Source organism: Sciurus carolinensis, chromosome 4 (genome assembly GCF_902686445.1).
Source record: "Sciurus carolinensis chromosome 4, mSciCar1.2, whole genome shotgun sequence".
Classification (NCBI taxonomy): Eukaryota; Metazoa; Chordata; class Mammalia; order Rodentia; family Sciuridae; genus Sciurus; species Sciurus carolinensis.
This window is the reverse complement of record NC_062216.1, coordinates 14,418,575-14,431,466: the sequence shown is the minus strand read 5'-3', so window position 1 is coordinate 14,431,466 and position 12,892 is coordinate 14,418,575. Positions and strand designations below refer to the sequence as shown.

General features: G+C 54.1%; 1 protein-coding gene across 2 annotated transcripts in view; it reads right to left on the bottom strand.

Annotated features, from left to right (window-relative positions):
* Positions 1–12,892, bottom strand: part of Pebp4 (phosphatidylethanolamine binding protein 4) — a 217,918-nt gene that overhangs the window by 172,308 nt on the left and 32,718 nt on the right. Inside the window, exons 1-3 of one of the 2 annotated variants that reach the window (XM_047548896.1) lie at positions 12,606–12,733; positions 12,388–12,523; positions 5,705–5,831 (exon numbers count right to left, since the gene is read on the bottom strand). In XM_047548896.1, coding sequence (XP_047404852.1) covers positions 5,705–5,831; positions 12,388–12,506 — 246 coding nt within the window. In that variant the 5' untranslated portion in view covers positions 12,507–12,523; positions 12,606–12,733. Of the gene's footprint in view, positions 1–5,704; positions 5,832–12,387; positions 12,524–12,605; positions 12,734–12,892 lie in introns of those variants that run through there. The other variant, XM_047548895.1, reaches the window with a different exon arrangement.

Sequence of the window (12,892 nt, the reverse complement as noted above, 5' to 3'; positions counted from 1 at the left end):
ATCATTTCTCCCCAGAGGTGAGGCTCTGCTAGTGGACCTCCAGCTCGCAGGGGCCTGGGGACCCCTCGCCCCAGCGCTGGGCAGCGCCCTCCACCTGGCTGTGACCGTGCTGGATTGCCCCATGCCGCTCACCTCCTCCCCCCGCTTCCCTCTCTTCCAGGCCTCTTTGGGTTTCCTGTCTCAGTCAGGGCCAGGTCCTGTCAGTGGCGAGGTGTCGGGGACACCCTCTGCAACCTCCTCCTCTTTGACCCACCCCCCATGTTCTCTTAGTCATGTTTCCAGAAGACCCTCCTTCTGCCCTGGTTTGGAGTCACCCTTCCCTCTGACTCCTTCCCGCCAGCACCGAGTCTCCATGTCTCTTGGCAAGCTCTGGTGTGAGTAGAAACCCCCTCCTCAGTTTCCGCCCCTCACGCCCTCCCTGATCCCTCTGTGGCTCGCTGCTGCTTGGGTCCCGTGCATGCCTATCTAACACCACTGGCTGGTTCTACTGACTGCCACACGTCCTCTCCCTAAGTGAGAGGTGGCCTTGCAGATTCCACTTCTGCCTGGATGCCAGTGACCCTAATGAAAGCCTTCGACTGTGCGTCTCAGGCAGCTGCCTCTGGGTGTGCACCGTCCCCTCACATCTGGTGTGTGCAGAAGGCTCTGCCGCTGGCTGCTGGCCCCTGTCAGTCTAGCGCTTCCCTTGTGTCCCTTGCTTGGTGAAGGCACCATTCTTGGGGTCGATGGGGTCAATGTCCACTACAACTTGTTGGGGCTGTGCCCAAAGACACCCTTTGTCCTGGTATCATTATGAACAGCACCCCCATCCTCGCAGGGTCTCGTTTAGCATGAAAGGTCATTTGTTCAGCCTCAGCCTCACCCTCCCATCACAGAAGCCCCGCCCAAGAGACCCACAGCCACCAAGCCCTATGGATTCCACCTCTAACATCTCTTACCCCAACCCACCTTCTTGCCTTTCCTCCATTCTCCCTCCTGCTGCCAGAGTGACCTTCCAGAATGGCTAACCTAATCCCATGCAGCAGTAACAATCGGATGATGCCAACCCCCCGCCACCCCACCTGGCTTCAAGATAAAATCCAGACTCCACGCTGAGGCCCACCCAGCTTTCCCTCTCCTTGTGGTGTGGCCCTGCCCCCTTCCAAGCCTCATCTCTTACCTGGCCACCCTGATCCCTGTGTGTCCCTTGCCTGGTGCGGGCTCACTGACACCCTCTGACTCTGCTTGCCAGTCACCTGTCTGTCTCCCTAGCAGCCTGGAAACTGTGGTGGTGTCTTTTATCCCTGGATGGTCAATGCTTCCATGGCGCCAGGCTTGCAGTGCCAGCGGTAATATTGTTAAGTGAACCATTAACTCCATGTCGTCCATGGTTGCAGTCCCCTAAGCAAATGCCTGCCCTTGCCCGCCCTTGTGTATGAACTCTCACCCTCTGCTAGGAAGTCCTACCCCCAGCCGCAGGTATCTGCTCCGGGCACCAGGGGCTGCTTGCAGTGGGCATCAGCAGCCCTGTGTCCTACCACAGTTCATTATTCTGTGACGGCAGCAGCATGCCCCGTTTTCCTGCTTATGTTGGCCAGCTCCAAGGCCTCTTTCAGAGAGGAACCTGTGACCCCTACCCTTTATGTAGGTCTCCAGATCTCCAGCCTCTATAAAATTGGTGATGAGCTGGCAAGGTAGTACCCACCCTGTAATCCCAGCTACTAAGGAGGCTGAGGCAGGAGGATCACAAATTCAAGCCCAGTCTGGGCAACTTAGTCAAACCCTGTCTCAAAATAAAGATAACAAAGAACTGAGGATGTAGCTCAGTGGTAGAGCTGCTTACTCAGCACGCCAGGGACCTAGGTTCAAGCCCTCCTACCTCCTCCACTCCCGATTTGGTGTTGAAATTTGTTACCACTAGGGGGCAGCAACGCGCGCAGCTGCCTTAGGGGCGGGAGACGCACTTGCCCAGCCCAGGACGCGCAGGGACACCTGCTTTCTGGAGCCTGATAGGAAAACTTGAAGGACCGCGGGACAGAGCGCCGTGGCTTTTGTTCCTTTCCTCTAATGCAGCGCACGTTCCCCACTTAACGGCAATTTCTTCACTTTAAAAGGATTCCAGCTGGTTAAATTCAAGGTGAAGAACGAACCCCAGTCAAGACACTTCTCAGGGTCCTTTCAGTTTTCATTGGCTTGAGACGGGGATGCATTTTAAATGTTGGCCTCTTGATGTTTTCAGGGCTCCGGAGGAGAAAAGCATCCACGTACTTCCGCAGCTCTCAGCTCCCAGCCACGGGGCTCACAGAAGCCGGCTCTTTTCCTGCTCTGCTCCCAAACCCGACTTCCTCTCTTTCCCCCCTGATTCTCCTTCCCATCCCCCAGCTCTACCACCGGTCTGTGGTCCACTGGGTTCAGCAGCTTTCCTTCAAATGCCCAGGACTCCTGGCAGCTTAAACAACAAACCCGGGGCTTACACGCTGGGAAGGGTCCTTACACCTGCCACTCATTGTCCAGCCCTGCACTCGCCCTGTCTCCCAGGCAGCCAGCTTGGGACCTGCGATGCTGGCAGGGGCTGTGGGTGATTCCAGGAAATGCCGTGTGTCGTCTGCTCTCCTGGTGTTTACCAAGTGGCTGCGGCTGTGCGGGATATGAATGGACAACTGCAGGGCAGGCCAGATCAGGGTCAACACCCTGTGCAGAGGGTAGGGGACATTTACAAGCCTCAGGGCAAGAAGCGATCAGTCAGGGATGGGGTGAGGCCCAGAACCAGGCAGTCACTGAAGGCTTCCTGGAGGAGGAGGAGGAGGAGGAGGATGGGGAATTTTGATGGGAGTAAGGCCCAAAGGGGGATGAGCAGCCTGTGCCAGGGGGTGGAGGCAGCCCAACCCCCACTGCGCACAGAGGCTGTCCCACACCCACGGCACCCCTCCTGCCAGGGCCTCAGGGCTTGCTTGCGGGACACCCTCGGCATGTCCCCTGGCAGTTGTGGCCTTGGCATTGCTTGAATCACCTGGGAACAAGGCACTGTCTTCACCTAGCCGTCACCCACTCTTGCATTTCTCCCTCAGGCCAGGACCAGGAGGAAATGGTTTCTTCCTTCTCTGGAGTACTGGGGCTCCCCCCTCCCCTGTCCCATTCTTGAGGGACCTGTTCTCAGGTGACACTGGCACCTGCATCCTCTCCAAGGGCAGGTTTGTTCCTTGGAGCCCTTAAGGCAGCTCCAGCCCCACCTTCCTCAGCAGTGCCCGTCCCCCATCCCCTTCCCATGCTGACCAGGGAAGGCTTCCCTTCAGCAAGGCCCAGGCTCCGCAGGCACTGCCCTGCTTTAGCGGACCTTGCCAGGGTGCACTTCTCAGGCCTGTGGGCTCTGGAGCCGGGCAGACCTGGGTAGGAACCCTGGCTCTGCCACTCCCCAGCTCTGCCCCAGCCAGATAGATTCCTTACTTCTGCAGGAACTGCTGTTTCTCTGCTTGCTCTTCTCACAAGCAGCACCTGGTGCTCCGGCAGTAGCACCATCTTATTTTGCTGTCAGTCCCCGTAGACTAAGTGGGGCTGCCCGGAGTCACCATTTGGTTTAGGGGCGGGCATGTGAGCCAAGCAGGCCAAATCCTGGAACTTTCAGTGGTTGGAAAGAGTCCATTTTTTCCCACTGGGATTGATAAACTGGTCAAACTTAAGCCTGAGGCTGATGGGGTCACTTTTGTGATCACAGGAAAGAGTCTATTTACAGATAAAAATAGCAGAGAGAAAAGCAGAGTGGAGAGATGGGTGCAAAGAGCTCCACGACAGAGTTAGAGCACCTGGATCCAACCAGACTTGAAGTTATGCCCGGAGTTTTTGATTTTTTTTGAACTAGCAAGTTCTCCCCTTTCTTTTGACCTCCACTGGTTTCAGTTGGCTTTTTGTCACTTGCCACTAATTATCTTGACTAAAGAAATATGTAGCTTGCAGACTTGATGAGAGAATGGAGTGAAATGACAACCTGAGTAACACCTAGTGTAGAGAGGCACTCGAGGAAGGGCAGCTTTTGGTAACTGACTTTGCCTTCTCGTTCCTCCTGTTCAATCTCTGCAAACTCTAGTGCTGTGGTGGTGGAATACTACTTTTTCTGTCTGCCCATTGCTTCGACCAAACCTTCCTTCACAAAGTCTTCATTCTCCCCGGCTCTCTATGATCCCAGCCCTGTCTTGCCCAAGTCTCCACATTCCAGACCAGTTTCCTCCCCCACCTATTGCTGGGCTGAGACGGGATGGTTTTTTCTGACAGAGGACGATTTCATTTCAGGGCAGGATGGATGCAGCATCTTCTCTGTCGTGTGTCCATGCCCCAGACCATCCGTAGCATCAAAACCCAAACAGGACTTCACCAACTGGTTTCAAATTCCTCCCAGGAGGGACTCCAGAAGTCTACACTGCCATCTAGTGGACATCTGCTGCAACAGCCACTCAGAGAATGGTGCTTGGGAAATTGTCCTTCTGGGACACCATTGTGAAAGTATCTGGCCCGACCTCCTCCAGCTCTGCAAGTGAAAAACCCCCAAACAAGTGACTTCATAGTGGAGTCACGAACCCTGTCCCCTGGGAGAGCATATACTTGTCCCTAAGGAACTGGGCACCTGACCTGCTTTGGTGGCCCTCCACCCTGTCCCAGGAGCTGGAGTCACAGAAATCTGCTCTCTGCTCCTCTTGGTTGTCCATGGGTGTGGCCTGGTCGAGGTCTCCAGGGAGGAGGGACGACGTGTGTGCTTGTGTTCATGTGCATGCATGTGTGCAGGCAAGTGTGTGCATGCGTGTTCCTGCACACACATGCTGCTTGCTCGCTCAGCCTTCCAGAGAAAGGACATTCATCACAGTTGCCAACAGGACACATCATTAAAGCTTCACGACATTAGCCACATAAATTGTGAAACATATTAGTTCTCTGACAGTGAAAAACATTTGGAGAAACAAAGACACTTCGACCACATGACACCGCTCTCCTCAGCTTACTGGGCCTGGCCTGGCCCTGTCAGCCTGACCAGGGGATGGTGGGGATCCCAGGCTGCACCGGGAGGAGGAAGCACCTTTGGTTCTTCCCTAGGACACTGCACAGAAATGACAGGAAGTCACATCCGAACCACAACCCCTGTGTCTTCATCCATTAGTGACCTGTGTCCTGGCTACGTCGCAGTCCTTGTGTGCCTATTGACACTCACAAAACAGCAGAGAGGAAGAGGTGAGCCTCCACCTCCAACACTTTGACTTCAGGTTGGCCCAGGAGTCAAGAAAGAAAGAAACTGTGACCAGAAGGCCAGAACAGACCCCTGGGGGCATGGCATGGCCACTGGGAGTCGCAGGCCCACTTCCCCCCTCCCCAGGCTCGCCAGACCTCCAAGCCCAGAGAAACTTCTAGAATGGAATAGGACTGATCACTCCCCAGGAAAATAAATAATAATCATTGCAATTCCTGAAACCCTTGATCTCCTATTTTAGATGACTGGGCACAGGAAGAGAGCGTCCCCTACTGTAATAACCAAGTGTCAGATGCGCGGCATTGCCAAAGGTCCGGACTGCGTGCCTTCCTGCCCCTCCTTCCCTGGGTCATGTGGCCACTCCAGGGAAGGCACATACTCATAGCAACAGCCTCTGGTACCAACAGACCCAACCTGATGGCATGTGGCTTCAAGTCCCATAGCAGAGGGAAGTCGAGACCTCGGTGTCCCCTGCAGCCCACCCGGCTCACTCACTTCAAAGGCTCCGGGAAACTTGACTATCGGCTCCATCCAGTAGGTGATCTTATATCTGAAGTTGTTGCAGTCAGGAATGAACATGCAGGCGACATTCCCCACCTCCGGGTAGAAAACATCAAGGCCCCTAAGAAAGAGAGGGAGATAGTCGCTCATGTCAGCGTCACAGGGGTTCACAAGGCCTCAGGCTAGCTCTGTTGGAAAGGCAAAGTCAAAGGGGCTTAAATCCCAAACCTGCCACTAACTAGTTGAGTGACCCAAGAGTCACTTGACCTCTTTGTGCCTTAGTCTCCTCACCTGTAAAATGGGGACACTAATAGTACCTGCGTCACAGGTTGGGAGAAGTAAGGTGGTGGTCAGTATTTACAGCAGAGCCCAGCACATTGGAGTGGTCAGAAGGTTTTGACCATCCTCAGCGTCTACCCTCAAGAAGACTACACTGTTGTCCCTTGGTATCCTCTGGAGATTGATTCCGGGGCCTTCCGTGAATACCCAAATTCTTGGATGCACGAGTCTCTTATATAAAATGGTGTGCTGCTTGCATATAACCTATGCGTGGAAACCTGTAAACATTAAATGTTTCACACCTTAAAACGGTGTAACGTTGGCATGCAACCTCCATATTTTGTGTCACCTCTAGATTACTTATAGCTAACACTATGTAAATGTTGTGCCAATGGCTGTTACACTGTATTGTCTAGGGAATGATCACCAAAAAAAGCAGCAGCACATGTTCAGTGCAGATGCGATTCTTTTCCAAATATTTTCGATCTGTGGTTGGCTGAATCCATGGAGACAGAACCCATGGATACAGAGGGCCAGCAGTACCTCCTTAGGCAAACTTGGCCACTGTATTTAAAATAGGACTGGGTTTATAAGGACCAGCCACACTGCTCTTCAGGAATGTTCTTAGTACAGAAAGAGAGGGTTAGCAATTCAGCACAGCCTCCTTCGTGGACAAAGAACTTCCCTCTCTCCTAAACCATCAAGAACCCCCCATGCCTAAAATTCCCACCATTACTTAAGTAACCCACGTCTTTAGGTGAAGCATCGCCCAAACTCTAGGCTTTCAAAATGCAAATGTCGCTCAGCAGGTGAAACATCTCATCACTCAGAGCCCATTTATTTATTTTCCTCCAAAGATAGGCCTGAACAGCTCAGGTGTTCTGATAGTCTCACTTCCCAGAACGGAAGAAAATAGATGCAGAACAAAGAGCAGCACCTTAGGACAGATGTGACTGGTTGATGGCTTCTCCCAGCTTGACCTTGCGGACTCACCTATACTTGAACTCAGAAATGTAAGCCAGGTTTCAAATAGATTTTTTTAAAAAATCTTGATACCAACTTTTTTTTTTGGACCTGTCCTTCTTCCTTACCCTTTTGCTAATTTTTGCACCAAGACCTGAGGCTCCTCTGGGGGGAGGTACAGAGTAGATGTTCCTGGTCCCCAACCTTTCCCAACAGCCCGATGTGACTGAGCTGCTCCACAGCTGGACAGTGGCACCTCTGTCCACCGTACCCTGCTGGAGGGTGAGGTCTCTCGCTGGGGCACCCAGAATATAATTTGGGGAACAGATCTGGAAGGAGAGCTCCCGGAGCTGGGGACAGGGAAGAGTGCAAGGCCAGCTTCCTGGTGGGGAGACCCTGCATTGCCCTCCCACCATCCACCTGCCACCTTCCCGGCGGATCCAGGCGGAGGCAGCTGACCACAGCAGGCATGGATGCAGGGTGCTTTGGTGGACCAACGCTCCCATGCTCAGACGCAGGGGTGGAAGCAGGAAGAGTTACCAAAGCCAACGTGGCTTGCTTCTTGTTTACGCTGAGTCTTCGTCGTTTGCATCGATTCCTCTTGGTTGGCATGGCTCCAACGGCCTTTGGAGCGGCCTTTGGAGTCTCAGGGGAGAGATTCTCAATGACCTTCATTGCAGAATTTCAGGGATCTTCTGGATTGTTTCTGCTGCAGCTCCTAATCAATGGAGCTGGCATATCATGAGGCAGACAGAAGGGACCCTCGTGGGCAGAGAGACAGACAATCGACACACAGTGCAGACATGGGAAAAACTGACTGACAGGGAGGAGCACCTGAGGGCAGCAGTTCTCCCCTCTAAACTCCAGTAACACTGCTACACCTGTTAACATAGTTTAACAAAATCAGCAGCCAGGAGTGGCGTTGACCGCCTGTAATCCCAGCAACTCAGGAGGCTGAGGGAGGAGGATTGCAAATTCAAGGCCAGCCTGGGCCATTTACGGAGACTCTGTCTCAAAACAAAAACTAAAAAGGACTGGGGATGAGGCTCAATGGTAGCACATCCCTGAATTCAATCCCCAGGACTATAAATAAATAAATAAACACGAAATCAGCAAATGGACGTTTGGTGAGTGGGCCTAAGACTAGAGGGTGCCCTGATAGGACAGGGAACGTGCCCAGGGACCAGGAATTTGATTTGTGTCTCTGTCCCCTGCCCATCACACCTGTGGGGCCACTGCCAGTCAGCGATGAAGAGGACATGTTGTTCCACGTGGGAGGACGTGCCAAGAAGCACATGCAGGCCTCTGTCCCATTTAGCGGTTTTATCAAAGGCTTGGGATAAAGACCCTGAAGGCAAATTTATTACATTTGCAGTGGTGACTGTCAATTCAGATGATCAAATTGACATTAAAAAAAAATGACCTAGACAAAACTGAGATGAGGGGCTGGGTTGTGGCTCAGTGGCAGAGCGCTGGCCTAGCAGGGTGAGGCCCTGGGGTCTGTCTTCAGCACCACATAAAAGTAAAATAAAGGTATTGTGTCCACCTACAACTAAAAACCAAAATACTTTTTAAAAAAAATTGAGGCGAGCTGAATCAAAACTAAACTGAGTAGGAAAAACAAAAAAACAAAAAAAACCACACTTCAAAACTTGCATTTACGTGCAAAAACCCTGAGGGGCCACCTTCTCGGGTGCCCTTGCTACCTGTGGTTCACCTCACAGGACACGTTCTCATTTCCATCCTGAGATGTGGGGTATCTCCTGATCCCCTTGACAAGACTTGGGGCACCCACGGGAAAGGAGCAGGGGCCCCCTTTGCCATGAGCTATGGCTGCATGAGGGACAGTGAGCAAAGGGAACAGGACTTGATGTGTATTTTAGTGACACAGTGACACTTCTGAGCAGCGGTTACTATTCTCATCTCCTGGACTGGTAGACGGAGGCCCACAGACAGATAAGTGATGCACATGGTGTCACATGGCTGGTGAGCTGAGGAGGGGACGGGAGGGTGGGCAGCCTCTGGGACGGCCCCAATGGCCCCATGTCCTGGTATTCACACCCCTGAGAGTGGGTTGGACCTAGTGGACTTACTTCTGACAAAGAAAATATGGCAGAAACAACATGTGGTCTTTTCCAAGATTAAGTCAGAAGATGGCTTCTGCTTGGGGTCCCTCTCTCATAAGCTGCCCCTCTCTCTCTCCCTCTCTCTCTCTCTCTCTCTCTCTCTCTCTCTCTCTCTCTCTCTCTCTCTCTCTCAGGTCCTATCTGGGGTGGGGGATTGGCTGCCATGTGTCTGTGAGGAAGCCACATGCACAGCCACCTGAGTGAGCTTGGGAGCAGAGTGTCCCTCAGATGAGGCTGCAGGATCCCAGATGACACCTTGAACTGTGACCTCCTGAGAGACTCTTGAGCCAGTGGTGCCAGCTGAGCCACAGCCAGAGAAATGGGGGCAACAAACACTTGCAGCTGCTAAGTTTCGGGGGAACTAACAGTGAGCTCGTCTGCGCTTTCCCCTGCGCCACCCGCTTCCCGAGCTCATTGTTTTATTTCTGCAGGCTTCCATGTGAACTAGAAGGTCACTTACGTCTCTTTGTCACAGTAAGAGTTGGGGTGGAGAAACATGGCTTTCCAGTTGAACCAGCGGAGTGGCTCAGAATCTTAACCTGCCCAAAACCAGGGCCATGGTCGGAATGCTGGTCTCCCCTGCCACACGCAAACTCCTCTCTTCAATCCCCCATGTGACACCAATAAGAGGTGAGGCGTTTAGGAGGTGACCCAGTTACTCTTAGAAAAGAGGAACTGGTGTCCTTATAAAAGAGGTTAAAGGAAGTTGCCCTTTCTTTCTGCCATGTGAGGAGACAGCAAGAAGGCGCCATCTTGAAGAAAAGAATGGCCCCCGCCAGTCACCAAATCCACTGGTGCCTTGGTCTTGCATTCCCCAGTCTCCAAACTGTGAGCGATAAACTTCCATTGATGATCAATTTCCCAGTCTAAGGCATTGTTGTTAGAGTGACTGGACGGACCAAGACAGCAAGGATGACAAGAAGGCCCACGGGACATGAGACTGCCCTCACAGAGGCATGAGGGCTCTGCTGGGCACTCCCGACACCACACATGGCTCTTGGCGTGACAGTGGCCCCTCTCCCGCCATCCCTTCCTGAACACAGAGGCACTGAGGGCTGGAGATGAAGGTGGGGTGAAGAACCGGGCGGGGGCCGTGGTGTCGTCTTCAAAGAGAAAGACCAGCAGGAAGCACCTGTCCTTGTTCTGAGCAGCCCCTGGGGCCAAACTAGAACCAGTGGGCTGCTATCAAAGAGGCTCCCCCAACCTGGAGCAGAGGGTGCACCTCCTGAGGGCAGGACTCTCCAGGGCAAATCTGGGCGTCAGCTGCCATGACGGGGGTTCACCAGGGCTACCGGTGCATGGGAGCTGGGGAAGCCGTGGAGGGGATCCACCCACTGGGTGCAGACTGGAGCCACCATGGTTCTTTTGATTCTGAGATTGAGTCCAGGTCCTGACGTCCCCAAGCTCTTCCTCTTAAAATGCTCTTCAACTAATGATGCTTTCCCACAGCTTGTCACTCAACATCAACTTCCTCCTTCATAGATCGGTGCCGCCAGGTGTTGAGAATTCCCTGTTAGACTCCAAATACCCATGACAGGAGCAGAGTCCCTTTTCGAGGTCAGTTGCCAGGTTGAACAGGGCTCTTGGGCAGGGCCCAGGCAGGAGGTAGTGCTCTCCTGGGGGCCACCGTGATGCATCTTTGTCCCCATGGTCATCTCTTACAAACAACAGTGTCTAAGCAGTGACAAGGACCAAGCTTCCCCTTTGAAACAATGGCTCATAATTTTCCTAGCATTCACCCTCAGTGTTTGAAGTCCACGGTTCTCAAACTGGGGGCAACTGGCATCCTCCTGGAGCCCCGAGAACCAGCCCCCTTTAGTTTGATCAGCTCAGCTCTGGGCCCTGGGCAGGCATGAGCAGCAGAGGCTGACGAGGGGTCCACGGGCCTCTGCCCTCCTAAGCTGCATACGCGCTGCTGTGGGCAGGTTCCTCGGTCCCCGCGGATTCCTCATCTGCAAAGTAGGGGTGGTCATTCCTCCTCTGTAGGTCCATTTACGGGGAAGCGAGTCAAGGAGTCTCCGTGCTGCAGAGTGACTAGCAGAGCAGGTGCCTCGTGGTGCTAGACACATGGGTCATCAGGAAGCAGGAAAGATCAAAGGACCTGGGCCCCCGCTGGAAGCTCCCAGTGGACGTACAGATCTTACCATCTGTCCCTTCTGTGTCCCAGGGTGTGGGAAACAAGAGGGAGTGCGGAAGCATACCCCAGAGGGGCCATGATTGCAGCCTGCTCCTGCCCTGCCTGGTCAGCTGACCCCGGCTGATGGGGGTTTGACCTTGCATGCCTTGGGGTCAGAAGCCTGCTGCCCCTGGGGCCACTCTGCAGACCACCTGGGAAACTGGAACTAGAACCCAGTGTGAGGGGGAGGCAGTCTTGTCTCTCTCCTTTCTCCCCGACGAAAGCTCTGTCCAGCCCTGATTTTTAAGATTTTTTTTAAAAATGTGCTAATGTGACCAAAATTTGTGTAATCATACTTTTTTGCTTTTTTAGGATTCAAGTGCATCACTTTTTAAGAGTAAAGATTTATGGATGGTTCTAAATGTTGATGCAAATTCAAAAGCACCGAGGCGAAGTAAGAAGTCAAAGTGCTTTCTCCCTCCGCCGATTCCGGGAGGGGCTCAGTGGACATCGTCTTCCTCAGCCACCAAACCCCACAGGGCGTGGCAGCGAAGTGGCCTGGGAGCCCTCAGGGTTTCCCAGGAGGTCTGGGAAAATGGACAGAGCCAGTGAGGAGGGGGCTGAGCTGCAGGCTCCTGGTGAGACCAAGAGTGGGAGAAGTTTGTGTCTTTGGAAGGGCTGAAGCTCCACCTGGGGCCACACACCCCAAATGGGGGCCCCAGGACAAACACACCTGCGGCCCTGTTACCAGAAAACATCTCGCACTCAGGGGCCAATCACACGCCCTCTTCCTAATGCCACTTTCCACCAAAATGCCCACTGAGCTGGGAGGGTGCCAAGGCCGGGGAGGGAACTTGCTGGGCTGCAAGGAGGGCTGGCCTTTCTCTGGGTCCCGGGGCCTGTTGCACGGCCCCTGCCGCTGCTTGTGGTCCTCCCCTCATGCCCCATGCTCCTGGATCTCTCTCCTCCTGGGATAAGGCCTGGAATCCTCCATGGGGCCCACAGTGATTCTGGAGGAGAGCGAGGCCAGCTCCCCCAGGCTCGGAGGCCCCCAGGGATCTGCTGTATCCACAGGCCTCCAGAAGAGAGGCCAGAGCCTGTGGCCAAGCCCTCCGTCAAGGTGGTCTTGGATCCGCACCCTCTGCCTGTGCCACACAGCCTACCCGGTGCCAGGCCCGTGCCCGCCAGCTTACTTGCACTGCACGGTGTCTTCATAGGGCAGGTTCTCGTACACACACGGATCATTTTCGTCCTCATCTCTAGCGACCACCATCACCAGACCCAGCAACAGGGCTGCTGTGGCCAGCTTCATTGTCCAACTCGGGGCACCTGGAACAGAAAGAGCCACTGAGCAGCAGGACCCTTGGCCCGGGCTCTATTCCCACTACCCCAGCCCCCACCCAAGGGCCACCTGCGGGGCAGAGCTCTGGTAAGGCAGGGAAGGGCGGCCAACTGGCTGGGCCCCAGCTGCTAATCCTCCACCCGGACGTGGGCACCTTGGGAGGACCTGGCCCTGCCCCAGCCTGGGCTCAGTTCGCAGTCCTGACGAGGCCCCTCCCCGGCAGGGCTGGCCTTGTTGTCACTCTTGTCCTGGCGACCAGGGCAGAGAGTCCCCTGTGAGGAAGTGCTTATAGAATCGCAGGAGCACAGCTCTGGGCCTGCACCCTGGGTCTGACAGCAGACCCCTGGGGCTGGCAG